Source organism: Vulpes lagopus, chromosome 13, assembly GCF_018345385.1.
Source record: "Vulpes lagopus strain Blue_001 chromosome 13, ASM1834538v1, whole genome shotgun sequence".
In the NCBI taxonomy this organism is placed as follows: domain Eukaryota; kingdom Metazoa; phylum Chordata; class Mammalia; order Carnivora; family Canidae; genus Vulpes; species Vulpes lagopus.
In genome coordinates this window covers 60,158,916-60,180,949 of record NC_054836.1, presented here as the reverse complement: position 1 = coordinate 60,180,949, position 22,034 = coordinate 60,158,916, and the positions used below count along the sequence as shown (strand labels likewise).

Below are 22,034 nucleotides of genomic sequence, written 5' to 3'. Positions count from 1 at the left end.
GCCGTCAGGAGGTTGTAATCTTTCCGCTGGTGGAGGATCCTGCCTTGATGTTGACGGTCGCTGACGGATCAGGGTGGTGGTTCCTGAAGGTTAGGGCGGCCATGGTAACTTGATAAGACCACGTGACGTGTGCCATTACTGATTGATGACTCCTTTCACAAGTGATTTCTCTAGCACGCAATGCTGTTAATAGCATTTTGCACACAGTAGAGCCTCCTTCAGAATTCGAGTCAATCCTCTCAAACCCTGCCACTACTTTGCCAACTAGGTCTGTGGAGTATTCTAAATCCTTTGTGGTCAATTCAACAATCTTCGGAGCATCTTCAACAGGAGTAGACTTCAGCTCAAGAAACCAATTCCTTTACCGTCCTGGAGAAGCACCACCTCACCGGTTTCGGTGTTATCATGAGACGGCAGCCATTTCTTACAGCGCTCTGCCTTTCGCTTGAACACTCACACGCCATGGCAGGGTAGTTAACTGGCCTAATTTCAGTAGTGTTGTAGCTCAAGGAATAGTCGTTCAGTCACATCTTCGGGTTCCACTTCTGGTCCTCTTGCTGTTTCCACCACATCTGTAGTTACTTCTTCCTCTGACGTCTTCAAACCTCCCAAGGTCATCCAGAAGGATTGGAATGAGCTTCTTCCAAACTCCTGATGCTATTGATATTTTGACCTCTTCTTAATGGCATCTAAAATGGTGAATCCTTTCCAGAAGGTTTGCATTTACCTTGCCTAGCTCCACCAGAGTAATCATTATCTATGGCAGCTTTAGCCTTACAAAATATGTTTCCTACATAAGATTTCAACGTGAAAATCACTCTTTGATCCATGGGCTGCAGGACGGCTGTTTTGTCAGCAAGCATGGAAATAACAATCTCATTGTCCATCTCCGTCAGGGTTCTTGGGTGACCAGGTGCTCTGTCCTTCGCAGTAATACTCTGAAAGGAATCTTTTTTTTTCTTAGCAGTAGGTCTCTCCAGTGGACTTAAAATAGCCAGTAAACCATGTTGTAAACAGATGTGCTGTTTACAATTACCAACGTCATTCCATTTACAGAGCTCAAACAGATTTAGTGTCATTCTTAAGGACCCTAGGATTTTTGGAATGGTAAGTAAAGGAGCTTTAGCTTTAATTTAAAGTCACCAGCTATTTTACTCATAACAAGAGTCATCCTGTCCCTTCAATGCTACGTAGCCAGGAACTGACTTCTCCTCTCTGGCTATGGGAGTCTAGGATGACATCTTCCAGTATAGGACTGTTGCATGTACGTTGAAAATCGGTTGTTTAGCATAGCCACCTTTATTAGCTAGATCTTGGGTAACTTGCTGTGGCTTCTACATCAGCACAGACTGTGTCACCTTGCACTTCTGTGTTATGGAGACAGCGTCTTTCCTTAAACCTCAGGAACCAACCTCTTCTAGCTTCAGACTTTCCTTCTGCAGCTTCCTCACCTCTCTTTGCCTTCATAGAATTGAAGAGAGTTAGGGTTTCTCTGGGTGAGGCTTAAGGGGATGTTGTGGCTGATTTGATCTTCTATCCCAACCACTAAAACCTTCTCTATGTTAGCAATAAGCTGTGTGGCTTTTTATCACTTGTGCAAGTACTGGAGTCCACTTTTAATTTCCTTCAAGAGTTTTTCCTTTGTAATGACAACTTGGCCCAAGAGACTGAGCCTTCAGCCTATCTTGGCTTTTGACAAGCCTTCCTCGCTAAGTTTAGTGATTGCTAGTTTTTGATTTAAAGTGAAAGACGTGTGACTCCTCCTGTCACTTGAACACTTAGAGGCTATTTTGGCGTTATTATCTTAATTTCAGTGTTACTGCTTCTCAGGGACCAGGGAGGCCCAAGAAGACTGTAGAGATACAGCATAATAACCAATTGGTAGAACAGTTGAAAAACACACATTTATTGATTAAGTTTGCTGTCTTATGTGAGCATGGTTCATGATGCCCCAAAACAGTTACAGTAGTAACATTGCAGTTCTTCACTGATCACAGATCCCCATAACAAATATAATAATAATGTAAAAGTTGGAGACATTATGAGAATTATCAAAATGTGACAGACGAGAGGTGAGCAGATGCTGTTGGCGGAAGGGCACCAATAGGCCTACTCAACGCAGGGTTGCCACAGTCTTGCAATTTGTAAGACACAGCATCTGTGAAGAACAATCAGGTGAAATGCAATAAGATGAGGTCTGGTTGGATAAGGCATGTAATATCTGAAGAGTAAGCTGTTCTTCTGTGTTGGCTTCGTGAAGCTGTAGAGTTATGCAATAATCACTTGGTAATTTGGACGTTTTCTTAAAAATAATTGCTTCATTTCAGTCATTATATCATCTTTATAGTTTTAAAAACATGTCATCAGGGAGAAATCCTTTTTTGGTATTGATCTAAAACAAAAAGTGTGCTATGGTATCAGTTTTTTTCCATCTCTAATTGAGTTTATTTCCTTTAACAATGAAAATATTAAAACATGAGTTGTATTTTTGCTGCCTAAAATAATTAGTTTTACTTTTTTAAACAAGCTATCTGTAATTTCAAAAGATAGTTCTTTCTGAACTTTTGTTCTGAGAAGCTTAGAATAGTCTTGAAATAATAGGTGTTTAACAAGTATTTCTCAACTGTCAATTCAACTGTAGCCTTTGTGCTATTACCTCATTATGAAGTGACACAGGAAGAAAACTCGCTATGTGATAATACGAAAACACATATTTGTCAAAAAGATAAATGAGTCTGTATTGAAAACCCATCTGTTGTGGTGGGAGTCAAATGGTTTAGACACATTTGGGCATGATACCTTCTTTTTAACAGGAAAACATAGAAAAGATTTCCATTCCAACCCTTAGACACCGTATTGTGCACTTAAATGTTTTCCTTTTTTGTCTTTTACAGGTGATATTATACCCAACTTCTAATAGCTCCAAGTCAGCTGACTTGCACCGAATGATAGTTCCAAAAAATAGCCAGGACTCTGACTTAAAAATCAAATTAGCAGTGCGAATGGATAAACCACCACATATGAAACATAGTGGGTGAGTGTGTACTTGAAGATACTTTTCTCCTGAATTTCTGAATTCAATTTCACTGTATCACTTTTGTCAGTTTACTAAGAGAGCCAGTATATCATGGAATGTTCACCCCCAAAAATGACATTTATGGGATTACTTAATTTTTTAAACTCCTAGACATCTTTATATCTAAATACACAGATATTTAGTTAAAATAGCTGCTTCCATGCTAACATACGGTTGGTAATTGATTGCAGTGGTATTCCACATCACTTCTATTGATGAAGAGTCATGATAGATGGAGACGACTTCTAGGATGTTATAACGATGTTTGAAACAAGCGTAGCATTCAGGTCTCCAGAAATAAACTTACATAAAATACGTTAAAGCTGAAATGTCATTCAGATATAACCCAGGAGGCTGTGAAAGTTTTGTCAGGGAGGAGTGTGGGGGAACCGACGCTGGTGGGTGAGCCAGAGCACAGGGCCTGTCTCCTGGGGACTGCCGTGGGCCGGGGTCAACCTTCATCTCCGCCAGGGCTCCCTTTCCCTTGTGGTTGGCGAGGTAACAGGTCTGAACTCTTGAATACAATAAAATGAGTTTTTTAGAAGCCCGAGTCCTTCTCAGGTTAGCACTGTGGGACTCACAAAGCCAAATCCCAGCACAGAGTTGTTAGTTATTAAGAAAGAACGTGACCTTTTTTCACTATAGGGAGAAGCAGTGGCTAAGGTGGCTCCCTCTGAGATTAGCAGCCAACCTAAGAGTCTAAGAATATGTGTTCCTGAACAGACAGATGCCATCTGCTGGCTTTGGACTCAAATTACCAACACTGTGGCAGAGCTAACTGATGAGTCCATAGGATAAGTATCCTTTAGATGACCAACATGGGACCAAGGACTACATCACTTCCTTGGTTGGATGGGCAGTGTACACAGTGTCAGAACCAGTCTTGCTGATGGGAAAAACAGCTCAGGATGGGCTCTTTGAAGGGACACCATAATTTGATAGCTCCCACTATGGCATCTTCTACGTAGTAATGCAAACTAAAGGTTAACCATGACTCCGCTCATGATGCAGACGGAGTTCCTGGGATTTAATATTTAGAGTTCTTCTCATTGATCCATCTATCTGCTCACCGTTGATTTATCTAGTAGGCATGTATTGAGCACTAACTCGTTCCTCCCAGAACAGACCTCAGTGAGATACCATCTCAGACCTAAAGGAAGTGGCTAGTCAGGGATTCAGGCCGGTATACAAGTATCTAAAATAGTGATAAAGGCTGTAAGAGAGAAATGGGAACCGGTGGAAGGAACACCTGATTTTTGCTGCAGTTAGTCATGAAAACCTGACTTTTGAGATAAAATCTGAACTATGAATTCAGGGGGGCAGTGAGGACAGAGGGCATCCCGATCACGTGACATCGTATATATCTGGGCAAGAGTTCTGGAAGGACTTTTAGCCAACGAGGACAAGTTGAGCTCAGCCTCGAGAGCTTTGACTAGAGGGTTGGAATGCTACCTTAACGTGCTTAAAGACTAGTAGAGCCCGGAGTTAGATGTAAAGGAACAGGTGTTCCAGGCACTGCAGTTATTTCTCTACTCTTTGTATCAGCCTCTTTTGATGAATGGTACCATAAGGAATTGGAGCCTACATAATTTCCAACATAGTCTTTAATTTACAAATGGCCACCATGGTGAACACTCCTGGAGCCTTCAGAGTGTCCCCAAAACCAAGATTAAATGTGAGGTTGGGCACATGGCAAGTTTTATAGCCTTTCATTTCCGTAGAAAGAAAGCTCTATTCTCATCTTTGGCAGCTCCTTCCTTTTAGAATGCGCCAGGGCAGGCGGAATAATACAACCCCCCTGTAAGACTTGTTTTTTTTGGTTGGTGGTTCTTCTTTTTTTTTTTTAATCATTCCTTTGTACTGAAGGATAACTGGCTTATAGCCTCTTTCTGAGCCCTTGTCTAAGTCAGAAACCCCAGGATGGGTCTGGAGTTGACTTCTGTCCAAGACTCCTGGTGAAGGGGATCACTAAAGAGAATAGATCATAGTCTTTCAACTTAATATAGTAAGCCCAGGAACTCACCTTGGATTCAGATCAGGAATGCTTTAATCCAGCCACGTGACTTGTCATCTGCCATTCCTGAATACCAACAGCTAATTCTAGGCATACAGGTATCTCTGCAGTTTATCATATGTAAAAGGAAGGAACTCTAGAACTGAAAATATCTGTGATGCTCTTCTGCTAGTTGCTATGTTATGCAGCATAATTAAGAATGTCATATTTCATAATAGCAATTCTGTAAAAACTAATGTCGGTATTGGACATAATCATAATGACGATCAACCAGTTAAAGGTTCTCGACATTGCTGTAATGGCATTTTCTCCCTGTGAGCAGTACAGGTGCTTTACCACAAGCACCTGTTTGGGTTCCTCAGTGCGCTTGGAAACAGGTATTTTAAATACCACCCCTGTGTATATGGGCAAACACGATTTGACCTACATCATAACTGTATTCATCTTTTTTCGGCAGTGTTTCATAAATGGGTTTTACTGAACTTAATTACATTTAAGAAGAGAAAGTTCACTAACCTTTTTCTTCCAAGTACTCTATCAGATGCCAACACGATAATAGGATGTGAGTAGTAGATTAATCGCACTTTGCTTCGGGGCTGGATTGTGTTCTGTCAATAATTCATCCTACAATGAATAATTAACAGATGAGTAATGAATAATTGAAAAAGAGACAAGCCAAGTCAAAAAAAGATTAATTTGTCTTTAAAATACGGCAAACCTCTCTTACAGATGAACTTGTCAATTGGATTAAATGATAAATTGGGAGGGTTATGGCTTTTTATCTTCAAAGCACTTTTGAGAACTAGACTTTGAAATCCTCTGGGTCTTTAGTTATAAAAACCTTTTGGATGTTCTAATACTGGGGGCATCTCTTATGTGAACTATCATAATATGTAAGTAGATCAATATTCATCACATTTATGGCACCTGTGTGGGCCCTAAATAAATACATTTAATCAGTGTTTATTTTTATTGCCCCCAATTGCATTGTGAGTTTCTTAGACCTGTTTGAATCCCAGTACCCCCAATGGTATGTGGTCAAGGATAGGTATTAATATAATAATGATGATGAAAATAGGAGTGTGCTCCTTAGAGCTTTAAGGAAAAAATGACAGTAAGTTGCATTCCTAAGTTGAAATGCGAAGGGTTCTAAACACAAGTTAGAGAATAGAGTATGTAAGGTGAAAAACACCTAAAATGAGTGTGTTTGGCTCTCGACTGTTGCTTTTTTATTTTTTTAAAGATTTTATCTGTTTGAGAGAGAGCGAGAGCCGAGAGCGCACAAGCAGGGGAGAGGGAGAAGCAGGCTCCCTGCTGAGCAAGTAGCCCAATGTGGGGGCTCGATCCCAGGACCCCAGGATCATGACTTGAGCCAAAGGCAGATGCTTGACCCACTGAATTACCCAGGCACCCCTCAACTGTTGCCTTTTTAAATAACCTTTTTTTAAAGCAGAAAAATATATCTGAGCTAAAGCTCATGTTTCTGATAACTAATCAGTCCACGACTGCAAATTATCGTTTTTTGGAATAGGATTGACTCGGAATGCCCTGGTGGCTCAGCGGTTGAGCATCTGCCTTTGGCTCAGGGTGTGATCCTGGGGTCCTGGGATTGAGTCCTGCATGGGGCTCCCCACGGGGAGCCTGCTTCTCCCTCTGCCTGCTTCTGTGTGTCTCTCATGAATAAATAAATAAAATCTTAAAAAAAAAAAAAGGACTGACTACGTGTAAATGAAAATACATATAGTTTGGATAAAATAAACAAAAAGATGATTTCATTCTTTTAAAACCAAACTGGATGTTACCACGTACATAGATTTGTTTTTTTTAAAAAAGGGCTCATTTATTCTTTTGGAATATGTCCTATAAACTAATTATATAAACTTCTGTACATCTGTTAAAGGAATTACCAGCTAGATTTTGAATGGTTAAATAATTCATATCCAGTTTTTAAATTTATTTTCCTGCTTTTTTTGGGTAGCTGGAAGACAGAAGTATTCTTGAACAAATGGACTGTCCTTTAGCATAGCCTAGTGGCTGAGTAACAGTATTAACTTATTTCTCAGAATACTCTTCCTGTTTTTATCAAATAACATTTTCCTAATTCAAATGTTATTTTTTTCAGTCAAAAGAAAGGCAAGTAGAACTAAATAAAACAAATGACTCTTCTAACAATTCTACAAGGGGAAAGGAGAAAGAAGAAAATTAAATTGTCACAAATATGTAGAAACAGATGACCAGAATCTCTCCAAGGTCTGCCTGCAAGTGATTATTTTGTAGGAAAAAAACGAACAAAAACTTCATGAATATATGACTGTATAAGGGTTTTGTCACAATTAAGAACTGGTAAGGTAAAGTGTTAGCCAAATCACTGTCCCATAAATCTCCCGTTTCTTTTCTGCAGAGTCATGCTTGGCTACTTAAGCATTTATTGATCAGATATACTGAAATAATTTGTAATTGTCATTTATAAAAGCCTCAGCTTAATTTATATCATTAATGTTTACAAAGCGCTAGGCCTGTTTCTTGCTGCCGGGAGGGGCAGTAGTTCAGGCAGGAAGAGCGGTGTAGACTCCCAGCTGGCCGCGTTGCTGTCCCGTGCTTTCCGTGGAGCCGACCGCCGTGCGCCCGGGGGCTGGGTGTCAGGCTGTCACACAGGGCATTTGCTCATAACGTGAAATGACTGCACTCTGATAAAATGGTCTTGTTTGTGACTTACAGGTTTATGATCTTCTGTTAGTTTAGGGGATAGTTCTGTTATCAAAGGGAGGGAAATCTTCCTTTGGTCAAGGTAGCCTTTCCTTAGAGGGCCCAGGCCTCACAGAAGGGACAGGTCTGTTTTTTACCCTCGAGAAAAAAAAAATTGATTCTCCATTTAAGTTGACCTTTTAGGATGATTTTCCTACCTGTCCTTATCTAAAAGAGCCGTGTTTTGACATTTGAACCGATAGGTCTTTTTGACTTCCTGGTATGAATTTACCTTACTCAGGCTAATTTCATATTCAATCTAATTTCATAGAAATCCCGCTTCTTACTGCTTTGCCAAAACTTCTGACAAAGTATTGGTTAGATTCTTAATTAATGGTTCTTTTTCCAAATACAGCTTACAGAAGAGAAGTCGGCCTCTGGTACCTGGTAAACACCAGTGTAACTGCTGTAGAATAATTGAAAAACATAGGCCATAAAGGCAACTTTGTTTTTCCAAATGCCTTATTTTCATGTCCCTTTCAGTTGCTAATTTAAATCATTAAGAACTTTATTTCTCATCTCAATTTACTAGTGACTAATTATGTAATAATGGTAGAAACATGGCTTTAATGATCGCTAAACTAGATGTTTTAACTTCTATTCCCTTTGCAAAACTTCTCTGATTTCTTCTGTGATAAATTTGTTTGCCTTGAACTGTAAGATTAAACGTGGCTTTCTGTTCAACACCCTCTTACTCCCAGGATTTTTCTCCAGGGTGAAACATTTTAACCTTATTTTCTTCTTTTTCCTGCATCAAATGACTATGTTCTTTTGCTTTTCATTCTCCTTCTGTGTCCTGTCCGAGCATCTTAAAAGCACAGCAGGCAAGATAATTAAAAGCAGAATATGAGGTCTTTTAAAATTCTCTTCCAGAAACCACAGACCGTAGTCATAGGTTATCCTAATTAATTTGGGGCAATCTAACAAAATCATAGTGAAAACTATTTAGGAGTACTATATAATTTTATGAACAGTTAACATACAGAATCATAACTGGACAGTTCCATCTCAGTTGATGCCTTCCCATAAAATTCTGTGCTATGTACTGGCAAAGTAGTACTTCTTATTGCTTTGCATGTATCCAGAAATTTTAAAATATTAACCCTGAGTTTATACAGCAAAACACTTGGGCTTGTTAAACGAGCCTTGTGGGAGGTCAGGAAAAACTTGGGCTTTACTTAAAGATACTTGTTTGTAGTTGATTCCCCTGACAGACGTCGCTGGGTGGCGGTACAAGTGGAGGACAGTGCAGTCGCAGTCGTGTAGGACTAGCAGTGGTTTCAGAGCCAGGACGCTGGTGTGTGTGGTCTCGCTCTGCTGCTGACGTGGGTAAGTCACCTCGCCTGGCCTGGCCTGGTTTCATCCGTTGCTAAATGGGACGTCTGACGATCAGCAATTTGGCCCCTTGAGCCCCCGGAAATGCAGGACTTATCAAATCGTGTCCTCCTTGGCCCCGCCAGGAATGCTCCCCGCGTTCCATGGCATGCGCAGCAGTGTAGGGAGGACGTGCAGGGCCTAGGGTGAACAGGGGGGTCGAAGGGAGGACGCCTGGGAAGGTGAGACGTTTGGGAATATGTCTGCATCTTCTCAAGAGGAGAAGAAAAGGAAATATGAAGACTGAGACATCAGGCTGCCTTTATGTGAAATTCATTTGAAAACTCCTTGTGTTCTGCTCATGGCAGTCAGGAGCAGGTGCGTGGGGTGCCTGGGTGGCTCAGCCAGTTGTGTGCCTGACTCCTGATTTCGGCTCAGGTCTGTCTATTTTGTGTCTTGCGACTTTGCTGAATTCACCTATCGGTTCTGATAGTCTTTGGGTTTTCTCTATGTCGTATCACATCGTCTGCAGATAGTCACCGTTTTACTTCTTCCGTACCGATTTGGATGCCTTTCATTTCTTACCTGACTGTTGTGGCTGGGACGTCGGTATTGCGCTGAATCAAAGTGGTGAGAGCAGACATCCTTGTTTTATTCATGGTCTTAAAGGGAAAGCTTCCCAGCTTTTCACCGCTGAGTCTGGTGTTTGCCATGGATTTTTTGTATTTGCAGAAGTAGTACCTCAGTGTGCATAAGATGCTTCCAGGAGAAGGTGGCTAACCCACGGTGATGATATGTCTCAGCGGTTATAAGACCCTGGAGAAAGTAGGACTGGGTAGGACGTGCAGCTCAGGCCTTGGGGCTGTGAGACCATACTGAGGAGTGCAGCCCCGGCTGGGCCTTCACATGTGGAGCCATGTTGGTAGTTGAGTGACAAACCAAACTTCCACCGGGGCCAGCTGGCCATTCTGCTATTTAAATCTGGTTAAAAGCATGGCCTGTATCCACACCCAGTGATCCATCCGGGAACAGGGACTGCAGCCCAAACTCTGAGTACCAGAGACGGAAGTCCTCAGCCTTGTCGAAGGGGACACCTCAGTCTTTGGACCTTTATTGTGTTTTGTGCAGGTTATTCTCTGTATGAACAGGTCGTGGCAATAGAACAATTAGTAAAAGAGCCTCCATGTGTATTTTACGTCCCTCTCCCCCATGTTTTCCCCCCTCAAAAATCCATTCCTTTCTCTATATATATAATGTATTAGAGACATGTGTGTCAGGTACGACTTGTTCCAATCAAGGATTGAAGGTGGCCCGGCACTTGATGTTGACGAGGCTGCAGGAGGTCGGTCCTGCAGTCGTTGAAGTGTCTGTGGGATATAATAGACCAGTCTGCTCACTACTGGAGTATCTCCCACCCATCCTGCAACCTTTATGCACGGAAGAGTACTACCCAGAGGTGCCTGTCAGGAGACGGATGGCAGAGAAACTTCTGGATTAAATCTTATTACCAATCTGGTAAATGTTATCTTTAAGTGCTCATTTTGTTGGAATGTTGCTATAGAAGGTTCCGGACCTCGGGTCTCAGGTAGTTTTGATGAACACACAGTAGAACTCCTTTATCCAAGCCTCCTAGGGCTGTGAAATAAGTTGATAGTAAAGTTGAGCTTCTGGGAAATTTGCTGGGCTCTACGTTCCTCCCCTCCCTTTCTTCCTGCCTTGTCCCAAAGTATGTTCTAAAGGTTAAAGGTGGTCCTAAAAAGAGAAAATGAAACTTTCTGAGCCACAGCCCTCCATGTGATTCTAAAAAAGTCTTTTCAGGAATTTAAGCAAGCCCATTGTGCTGTGATTTAATTAGCTGTATTTAGAGACCTCATGAACAATTCATTAAAAAAAAAATAAGGCACTGTTTCCAACTCATCCCCCACCTCCAACACCTTTCTGTTTTGCTCCTTCTCCAGCCCCCCTGAAGACTGCTGACCTAGGCTCTAGCCACTGTGCCTGTGGTCGCCCTGCATCTGCAGTCACACGCCTCCTTAGTTTCTTCATCTTCAAAAAAGCATGACTGAGCTCACTAAAAACTGTTTTCTTCCAGCTCTGAGATTTCTTTCAATTTTATTTTAAACCTAAATGTAGACGTCCTAAAGAAAGCAGGATAGAAATAGTTACAATTCCTGGGGCAGGATAGAAACAGATAAACGATTTTCAAGCCACATCATTCTCTTTCAGGACAGGAGGCAGGGTACGGAGTTGTTAAGGTCACAGGCTTTGGAGTTAGACCTGGGTCCAGCCTTGAGCTCCGTAGTTTTTACGTGACTTATCATAGCATCACTTTTCTCAACTGTGAAGTTGGATTGTCCCGAGCAAGAGACGAAAATCATGTAACTCAGTGCCTGTTACACACTGGGTGCTCAATCAAATTAGTAGCCATTGTTATTAGAATAAACATTATTTTAAATAATTATAGTCCCATGAGCTATAATAAATCCTTTTAGTTTTAAACACATTGTTAGATTTTACTTGGAAGAAAATGCTCAAAGACACATGGGGTTGGTGCCCAAATTCCAATTCCATCAGAGTTACAAAAATATGTCCCCTGCTAGGACCCTCTGATATAATTGTTAGGCTTTAATGTGTTTTTATTTGACAGCTCTTACGGATGTAGGTGGTGGTGGTGGTAGTTCATGTGTGTGTTTTTCGCTGCTGACTTTATTTTGCCTTCTCTATGTCCAAGGGGAGAAAAGCGGAAGGTATTAGAGCGCTCAGATAAGTTCAAGTTCTAAAAAAGAACACCTGGAGACTATTTCATAGCAAGCAAGAAGAATAAGATATGACTGCACTGGGGCTAAAATAAAGGGAAAAGTTCTAACTTCTTTTTAAAATAGCAAATGCTTTTTTAAAGCATTTATTTTTTTTTTTTTAAATAGCAAAAGCCCTGGGGGGCTCAGCCGTTTAGGGCAGCCTTCGGCCCAGGGCCTGATCCTGGAGACCCCGGGCTCGAGCCCCACGTCAGGCTCCCCACATGGAGCCTGCTTCTCCCTCTGCCTGCGTCTCTGCCTCTCTCTTTCTCTCTCTCTCATGTGTGTGCATGAATAAATAAATAAAAATCTTTAAAAATATAAAATAGCAAATGCTTTCAAAGCATGTTATTTTAAATAACTAGTGGTGCCTTGTCTGTTTAGGGCAGTGGCTAATTTTACATTTGTTGCTTAACTCATTAGACAAGTATTGATCCTCTATAGCTCTAAGCAGTCTGCCTGGTTTTTCTAGTTTCCATATAAAAACGGGTCCACTTTTTAATAAGTTGTTGATCTCAATAATTTTTACATACCCAGTAAGGTTTTTTTTTTTTTTTTTAATTTTTATTTATTTATGATAGTCACAGAGAGAGAGAGAGAGGCAGAGACACAGGCGGAGGGAGAAGCAGGCTCCATGCACCGGGAGCCCGATGTGGGATTCGATCCTGGGTCTCCAGGATCGCGCCCTGGGCCAAAGGCAGGCGCCAAACCGCTGCGCCACCCAGGGATCCCCATACCCAGTAAGTTTTAATGTGCATTCTATATTGGTTTTACATGTGCTTCATTTAAGAAAAGTTTAGTCGGTACTTAGAGATGCAAAACCTTGTGTGTTGTAGTTACCGTAGCATCCAAGACATTATGTAGTTGAGTAATTAATTAGATATGCTGATGTTTTATGAAAATAATCACTGGGAGAGATTGGCATCGTTGAGATGGGGCTTCTGAAGATGCTGCCTGAATGTTCTCAGCTGGTTCCTGGTGCAGGCCCTCCAGGGTGGCGGACACGGGAGGGGCAGTCCTCCCCGTCCCCTGCCCCATGCTTGTCCCTCTATGGTCAGGTGTGCTGCTGTGCGCAGGCCATCCTCACCACCCAAAGCACAACAGTGCATTTCTGCCCCTCCTAACTGGCTTCATTCTTTAAGCTCTTACCATTATGTGATACTATATTTACTGGCTATTGTTTGTTTTACCCTAGAATGTTAACTTCATTTGGGTGACTTGCTGTTGGCCACCCCCCCCACCCAAACCAGATCTAATTTCCAGAGGGAAATTTTCATTGTCTTACTGCTATTTTTAAACCTAGTTTTGGTTTTCTCGTGTGTGCTTTTTCTTTAGAAACTGCCTACTGATTAGTAGAAGCTGAATAAATACTAGAACAAATGTTTTCTTTTCCAAAAAAAGAGCAAATGCAGAATTTATGTTCACAGCTCTTTTATATTCAAGAGAAGTATTGGATTGATTGGATATAAACTTCAAGTTATGGCATTATCTGATTGGTACTCTACTGTTAAGTTTGTTGGAATATGTTTCAAAATATTTTTCCAGAGGAATTACAGTAGGTTTTATTAGTCCAAAAACTTCTATAGGACTAGAAATCTAAAGGCTTAGGAAAAAAATGTATTCTTGTCCAAAATATGTGAAATTAAAAGTCCTTATTCTCTACAGCAAGGCTTCCTTTAATAGCTTTTTGCCTAGTTATGATGGAGAAAGTACATTTTTAATATCTATTACCTGTCGACATTTGATATGTAGACTATTTCTGTGATATGTGCTGGAACCGTAGGACAGTGTCCATATACAAGAATGATATATAACCAATACTTATTAATGGCAAAAAAAAAAAAACCTAGATTTGAGTTTTGTTTATACTGTCTTTGTGGAATCAATAAGTCTTTTGCTTTTTTTCTCCTACAGTAAGTCCTAATTTGAAAGTCATATTTATTTCAGAACTGATTCTGTCAGTTGTGTTTTATGAACACTTTTACCCTATTTATATTGCCCCCCCAAAAAAAAACAAACTTCATGAAAATATTCTCCCCACCAACTGACAAAGAACAACAAAGAGGAAAAGGAACCAGTGCCTTGCTCATCAGAGACAGGAAGCGTCATGGATACATCGGAGGGAAGGGAGTGGAGGGCCATGGGAGCAAAAGACCTCTGCCTGCTGCCAGCTTGCGTGAAGATTACAGAGGGGTCAGAGCGTAGGGTGGGTACGAAGCAGGAGGAAATTAGGAGCCATGAAGGTTACGTGAACTAGAAAACAGGATGAAGCTGGGCAGTAGTGAAGGACAGTAGCCAGAAGGACTTGGTCAACATATATGGCGGCAAAGCTGGCCTCATTTGAGAAACCCTGACAAAGAGCAAAGTAGGTTTGGGACAGGCAGTGGGGTGGTAATGACACATCCCAAGGGAAGAATATACGTGTTCGTGGAAAGTAGTGATGGGGGTAGAACAGCACCAGAAAATACAGACGTGATGAGAAGAAACATCTTAAACGTAGTCCCAACTTCCCTACTGGTGTATCTAGGTCTTTCCACATAGGACATCCAGTCCTAAGGAATACTTCCCAATCCTCTTTATGATCATAGCTGGAGTTGAGCAGAACGGCATTGGTAACAGGACGTAACATCCCAACCGCTGTTCCATGTCAAGATGGTGTTTGAAATGCCTCAGAGTCATTAAGTCAATGATGGGGAAGATACCAGATGGATCTGTCTCAGCTCCGTGGGCACATGTATGGTCTGGTTATAGAAAGAATCATCACAACTTTAACATTAATGCCTGTGTTAGTGACATAAACAGGGCGCAGAGTTCAAAAGTATTAAAATGTCTAATCACTCATCCTGGGATCCTTCGTGTTCTTAGGGAGGGTACATTAATATCCATATCAGAAGAAAATGCTTATTTTCATGATTTAAAAAATCAGTGTGTTGCCTTTATAAAAAATACGAATATATATTTTAGTGCCTTTGCTTATTTCATATATCAGGACTTCTGAAAAAATCTAAAAACTTGACAGTATATACAGGGATATAACCATTGACCAATTTTCAGTCAGAATGTTGGAATATCCACTATTTCTATCTTTGTGAGATTGGTAACCTTCTTTTTGCCAGTTAGGTCTTTAGGTTTGTCTTTAACCACTTTGTCTTCACTCATAGTAACTAATCCATATTTTTCTGTAGTATTTCCCATAAATCAATCCCTTTCCCTTCCTTGATCCAACCCAGAGAGGTCAGGTCCTCCCTGACCCCCCCCCCCCACCAAAAAAAAAAACCTTTAACTTTTGTACTGATCTGCCTGTATTTACCTATTTTTCAGTTGTTCAGGAATTTAGGAGTACTACTTATATTTCTACAAAAAAATTTCTAGTGCTTCCTGTTGCTAATGGGGTTCGATTCACATCCTTTAGCCTAGCATTCAAATTCTTCAACAATCTGGCCCCATTTAGTCTTTTCCAACCTTTTCTCCTTTTAGTACTCAAGGCAAACCCCTAACTTCAGGAAAATCCATCTGTTCATATTCCCAACATGCTTTTACTAACCCAGCTCTCTTCCACCCTCACTCAATGAAGTGCAGGTCTCGTCCTGGGTTACACGTGTTCTCGCGCTAGTACAGATTGCCAAGACTTGTCATTTGTTTTCTCTGTAAGAATCTTCCTCGTGAGCAGACGGTGCACTGACTGCCAAGAACCTTTGTCCTCAACCCCTGGTTTTGAGGGAACGGGTCATCTTTCCACGGCTGTCTTGTACCAGAAGAGTGGGCTTTCCTCACTTCTGTCTGCCTAGGACCTTCCTTATGTAAAACCCTTCAGTCATGAGCAGACCTGCTTTGAAGAGAGATGCTTATATAGAAAATGCATTCTTTGTACACACGGTAAGTTAATTGTGTAAGTGGATCCAATAAATGGACTCCCTAAGCTGCATCTTTTGCTCTGTATGTTCAGTCCAACGCCGGGCTCAGCCATATGACTTGCTTTGGCCCCTGGAACAGCCGGAAACTTGGCACAAAAAGCAGTCACGCATGTTCACTTCCTCTCTTGCTCTCTGCCTTCATCATGAGGAGTCCTGTGGTCTTGCTCACTAGAGGAGCGGAAATGAGTAAGCCCGGTTGTTCTGGCCAAGGTCTCAGACATGGGTGAGCCCCACAAAATGAACAAAGCCGGCTAGCCAATTTAGAGCTGACTCATAGATGGATGAGTGCATCATGTAGAGCCCTCTGATCAGATCAGTGAATAATAAGCTTATGAGAAATAATAAATGATTGATGTTTTAAGGTACCAAGTTTTCGGGTGTTACACAGCAAAGGTTCATACTGTGCACTCTGGTCTTGCTACTAAAGCCTGTTCTCTTTTTTCTTCTCTTCTATACATCAGATGTATTAGTCCTAAATTAATTAGTCCTAAACTAATCCAGAATTGGATTAGTCCTAAAGCTGTAGAGTGCTATAGTTGTCCACACATGTAATCATGAGTGTGACCTTTCCTGTATGATATGCCCTTCTATAAATATATAATTTATGCACTTTGCCAAAATGGGCATTTAGGTGATTTCCAGATTTTGGCTCCTTGAGACTGCTACTCTAAGCGTCTTATATAGACCTCAAGAGATGCTATTTCTCTTGAGAGTGTACCTGAGAGTAAAACTGCTGAATTGATGAGAATGTCAATGTTACCTTTACGAGATAATGCTGTGCTTTTTCAAGTTTTACCAACAGTTGCAGCAATACACGTTTTTATACATTTCATTTTCTGTGTATGGCTACATTACCTTCTGAAGGCAGGGAAGGGATCCTCATGTCCACTTGGTTACTTTGTCCATAGGCTTCAGAACATAGTGGATAGAGATTAAATATTGACAATTGATTGGTTTTTATGTACTTTTAAGTGAAGAGGCAATATGAAAATTCCTTGATACTCTTCCTGTTTCCACTTCAGGCTGACTGAGGCATGCGGAACCTGTGTTCAGAGATACCCTGAACATTCTCTATTACAGAATTGTAACCGTCCACACTCTGTCTGGTTATGATGAACTCCTCGTAGACTAGAGCGTGTTAGTCACCACTGTTTGACCAGGCACTTAATACAGGTGTGGTTTCATCAGATGAGTCATTCAACAGCATTTTTTGATGACCATGTGCCAGACTCTTGGGGAGGAAGAATGGATGGGTAAAATTTGCTGTAAGAAAATAATGTTTGAGGTACCTGGTAGGCTGAGTCAGTAGAGCATGGCACCTCCTATTCTCAGTGTCATGAGTTTAAGCTCCATTTGGGGGGATAGAGTTTACTTTAAAGGAAAAAATGGTGATATTTAACATTAGTCAGCAGGAGAAATATATTCGATACAAAAGAGCTCATTGCTTTCCCCACTGAGATAGAACAGCCTTTAGCCTAGTAGCAGAGGCTTAGAAAGTGAAGAGAACTGTAAAACAGAGAACAAGCTGGCAAAATATACTTGTGTGGAAAGAATGTAATGTTCTAACAGGTGATTGTTTCTTCCATGACTTTGACATCCCAGTTGAAGAGAGATCATAAATGAGTGGTTCACAGAATGTATTTTAGTCAGAATTCAGAAAGTCTTTAAAAACAGTTTTTTTTTTTAACTGTTTTACTCTCTGGATATTTAATATACACAGAAGTGTTGCTCAGGTCAGTGGAGTTTAATTTTCATTGGTCACTCTGGTCAGCGACAGAACAGGAATATGATTATTTGAGAACAATATCTGTTCACTGAAAAATACTGTGCCCAGTAGGTAGTGATTGTGAAAATTGTGTTTTTGTGAATATTTATTAAGTGAAACAAGTATGGCACATATTTAAGAACCATGTGCCACAAAATGTGAGAAGCCACAGGAGAATTCTGTGACTCATCCAGATCTCTAGGCTGATGTGTAGACTCTGATGACCAAGGCAGAAAAATTGGGTGAAGGAAGTCAAAATGTACAAAATTATAGTTATAGAACATATATATGTCATATTCCCATATGACGTACAGCATGATGGACGTACATCATGAATATGTACAGCATGATGCACATGCTGTGTACATCATGGGAATATGACGTACAGCATGATGACTGTAGTTAATAACATTATGTTGCATATTTTAAAGTTGCTAAGGGAGTAGATCTTAAAAATACTAATCACAAGAAAAAAAAAAAATGCCTGTGAGGTAATGGATGTTTACCAGACTTCCTGTGATCATTGTGCAACATATACAAGTACTGAATTATGTTGTGCACCTGAAACCAATGTTGTATGTCCTTCAGACCTTAATTTGAAAAATAAGTAAGGATTGGACCTGCAATGGGTAAAACAGTGTAAAATGAATAAGGTAGCTACAAGGGAACAGCGAGGTCATGTTTCAGGTTGCAGATACTGCAGGGAATGTGGGTAAGCTCTTGTGCTTTACCATGCTACTTTCAGCTTTGGACACAAATAAACCTTTTTATTCAAAGGAAAACAAGTTTCTCATGAGTTTAGTCTTTGCCTTGACCTTAAACGAAACCCAGTTGTGGACTTTTGATAGGATCTGTTTGTAGTTTCCAAAATTTGCACTTACAGGTGTATATCGTTCACTCAAAAGTTCGATCATTAGACCTACTGAGTATATCCGAAAGAATGAAAGTGTTAGGTCCACATTTCAATTTTATGGTATAGAATTATGTAATCTGGGTATATTTGAGATGTTTTCATATTATAGTAGTAATAGGCATTATAAAAAAAAAGTTACAAGGGAAACATCAAAAAGGACATAAAAATCTTTAGGCATTTAAAAGTTAAAAATGAAAGTCCTGTATTTTCTGATCCTCTCAGCTATGTAAACAATTTTGTGCATATATTCTCATTATATTAATACATTCGATTTAGGGTAGTTTTAGAAATCTCATTTTTAAGCACTGATATTTCTGCTTACCATCAACCACATTAATGTTCTGACCATTAAAGTCATATCATGAATAAATGGGTTAAAAATTATTTCTTAATTAAAATTACTCCTGCAACTTGCATTTCTACAAAATCAGTTGGTTGTAATAAATTATATAAAGTGAAAAATTGAACTTTGTGATACAGAGCACAAATCGCATTAATGATTGATAGGCAATATGCATGAAATGAAAATTACTAGTCAGGAAGAAGAAAGTGTTTATCCTGCAACCAGATATTCAGTGAATGGATTATAGCTGTGATCTTCCCTCTAATGTTCCTCATAGTTATTGTCAGGAAAAGGTATGAAGAATCATGGGACCTTAATAATATGCCTTGCCATTTTAATTGCTGAGACAAGTAAGAGAATCTTAATTGACAGGAGATGCATTACTAATTAAAGTGTCATTCCGCATTCATTCTGAAATAATTAGTTTGAATATTTGTAAGAGCTGAGATATAAATTTAGTTCCAAATTCAACAGCATACCCACAACAGACTTTGTGAAAATGATCTATGGTTAAGAAAGGTTAACAATCATAAAATTTTTAATGTTTCTTTAATTTGGTACAATTTAATTTCTATTGGATTATTGAACTTGAAAGAATGGAGTTCATGAAATTGTAAAACTTAGTATGGTTTTCAAATTGCTGTAACACTAAGTTGAATTCCTAAACTCCTTTCAGATTTCTGGGGTATTGATATTTTGTTTTGGCATTTATCACAGTTTGGGAAAAACCTTTAATGAATAATGATGTCAACACAGAGTTACATTACAATGTCTGAATTATAAAGTCTGTTAACACTACGTGGCCACTTATAAATAAGTCATGATTCAGTGAACTTTGAAAATTCGGGAGTGCAGTATTTGAGATTCAGTCGTTAAGACTTGCATATGTTATATATCGTTCTAGGTCATTTCTTTTTGCCATATAACATTCCAGAGGTATTTATTACATTTTACCTAGGTAGTGCTCTAAGGATGAACACTGGACTTGTCTCCAGGCCATCATGATAATGCTCCCGACTGTCTCCCTGTGTGTCCACTTGTAGGCCTGTGTAAGAATTTCTCTCCACATGTAGCCAAGGATCAGACATAGACATACTTAATTTTATTAAGTATTCCAGATTTGCTTCCCAGCTTATCTGTTCCTATTTACAATCCTACTTCTCTATATCCTTACCCAAAATTAGTATATGTCTCTTTCTAATGTTTGCTTTTTATCATGAGTGGGAAATAATGTTTTATTATGTTTTTAGTTTTTTTTTTTGTATATTTTTTCATTGCAGTTTGATTTGCCAACATATAGCATTAAACCCAGTGTTCATCCTGTCAAGTGTTTTATTATGTTTGATGCGTTTGAGTATCTAGTCCTCTGCATTTTCCACTAGTGAGGCGGCTGCTTTTGTGATTCATGTGTTCTTTCTTCCCTGCCGAGGCCCTTTTTTGTTTTAAAATTTTTTCATTGTCTTGCAAACGTTCTTTCTGTGTATCAACTCTGTCGGAGAGAACTTCAGTGATGGAAATATGTACCTGGACTGCCCATTAGGTTGAACTGCTATGATGCTAACTTGAATTCCTCAGTTTCTTTCAGTGTCCCAGGGTATTGATATTTTTTCATGATTTTGTTTCAGGATTTATCACAGTGTGGGGACTACATGTAACTTTTGAGCACTTGAAATGTGGGCTAGCATGACTGAGGAACCAACATTTTTATTCTACTTAATTTGTATTTAAGTTTAAAAACGGGGCACCTCGGCTCAGTCAGGTGTCCGTCTCTTGATTTCACTTTCGGTTTTGATCTCAGGATCGTGAGTTCAAGCCTCATGTGGAGCCTACTTTAAATAAATAGCCACATTCATCTAGTCTGTTGGACAGCAGAGCAGTCCTAGATAATCTTTAATTGGTTTTAACTATTATGACGTCCTCTTGATCTATAATTTGCTGGATAACCTTCTTGAACAAAATGCTTACTGGTCAAATCCATCAATTTTCCTCCCATGCATTTGTGTTTTGGGAGTTGTTTTAAAAGTGTCCTCCATCTCTAAATCACAGAAATGATCTCTTTCATTTTCTTCTTTGAAGTTTATAGATTTATCTTTTACACCTTTATCCTGTAGGGAGCTTTCTTTGGAATATGGTATTAGAAAGGCTTCCAGCTTTTTCTCAACAAGCCAGTTTTCCCACCTCGTGGGGAGTCCACCTCTACCTTTGCTTTTGTGGTACAGAAGGTATTGTTTATAGTCAGCTAACTTGATCAATTCTCTTATTCTATCATCTGCAAATAATAGGTTTTTTTCCTCTTGATTTAGTGTCTTTTCTCTTCTACTATGGGCGAGAGCCTCTAGTGCTCTATTACTTAGAAGTAACGGCAGGCAAACCTGCCTTTTCCCAGCCTTGGAACTAAATCTGTGTTAGGGTTGTCCAGAAAAACAGAACCAATGGGCTACACAAACGTGTGTGTTTTTATTAGGTGCATCATACAGAATTGGCTCATGTGATTATGGAGTCTGGCAATTCCAAAATCTAGAGAGCTTATATCTGAATGAAGGCTCAGAGTTACTGTAGAACCCAGAAGAGCGATGTCTCAACGTGAAGGCCGTCAGGCAGGAGTTGATGTCTTAGTTCAAAGACTGTCAGGAGAATTCTCTCGTACTGGAGGGAGGAGGTTCAGCCTTTGGTTCTCTTCAGGCCTTCAACCAAGATGAGGCCCACACACTTTGGAGAGAGCAGTCCACTTGGTCTGCCAATTTAAATGTTAATTTCATCCAAAAAGCATCCCCACAGGAACCCCCAAAATAACATTTGACCAAGTATTTGGGAACCCTTTAGCTCGGTCAAGTTGGCCCATAAAAGTAACCATCACAATATCTAAAATTTCTTTTATTTATTAGACATATTTGCTTTATGTTCTTGGTATGCAGCTTCTCTAAATTCTCAAACCAAAAATGGTTAAACTTTATTAAATGCAAATGCTTTCTCATGTCAAATTAGTAATATATTTTCTTATCCTTTAGCCATCAGTATGGTGATTTACATTGGTGATATTAAACCATTCTTACATTTACAGAACACAGGTTATATTAAAGTTATTTTAAATTTAAATATTCTCTACATTGGCAATGAACACAGATCACCAAATTCATTATCTTTAAATTGTTGAT

General features: G+C 39.8%; 1 protein-coding gene across 21 annotated transcripts in view; it reads left to right on the top strand.

Moving 5' to 3' along the window:
* Positions 1 to 22,034, top strand: part of CADPS2 (calcium dependent secretion activator 2) — a 457,875-nt gene that overhangs the window by 257,376 nt on the left and 178,465 nt on the right. For all 21 annotated transcript variants that reach the window (XM_041727924.1, XM_041727925.1, XM_041727927.1 and 18 more), the window contains exon 8: positions 2,895 to 3,034. In XM_041727924.1, coding sequence (XP_041583858.1) covers positions 2,895 to 3,034 — 140 coding nt within the window. The remainder of the gene's footprint in view (positions 1 to 2,894; positions 3,035 to 22,034) is intronic.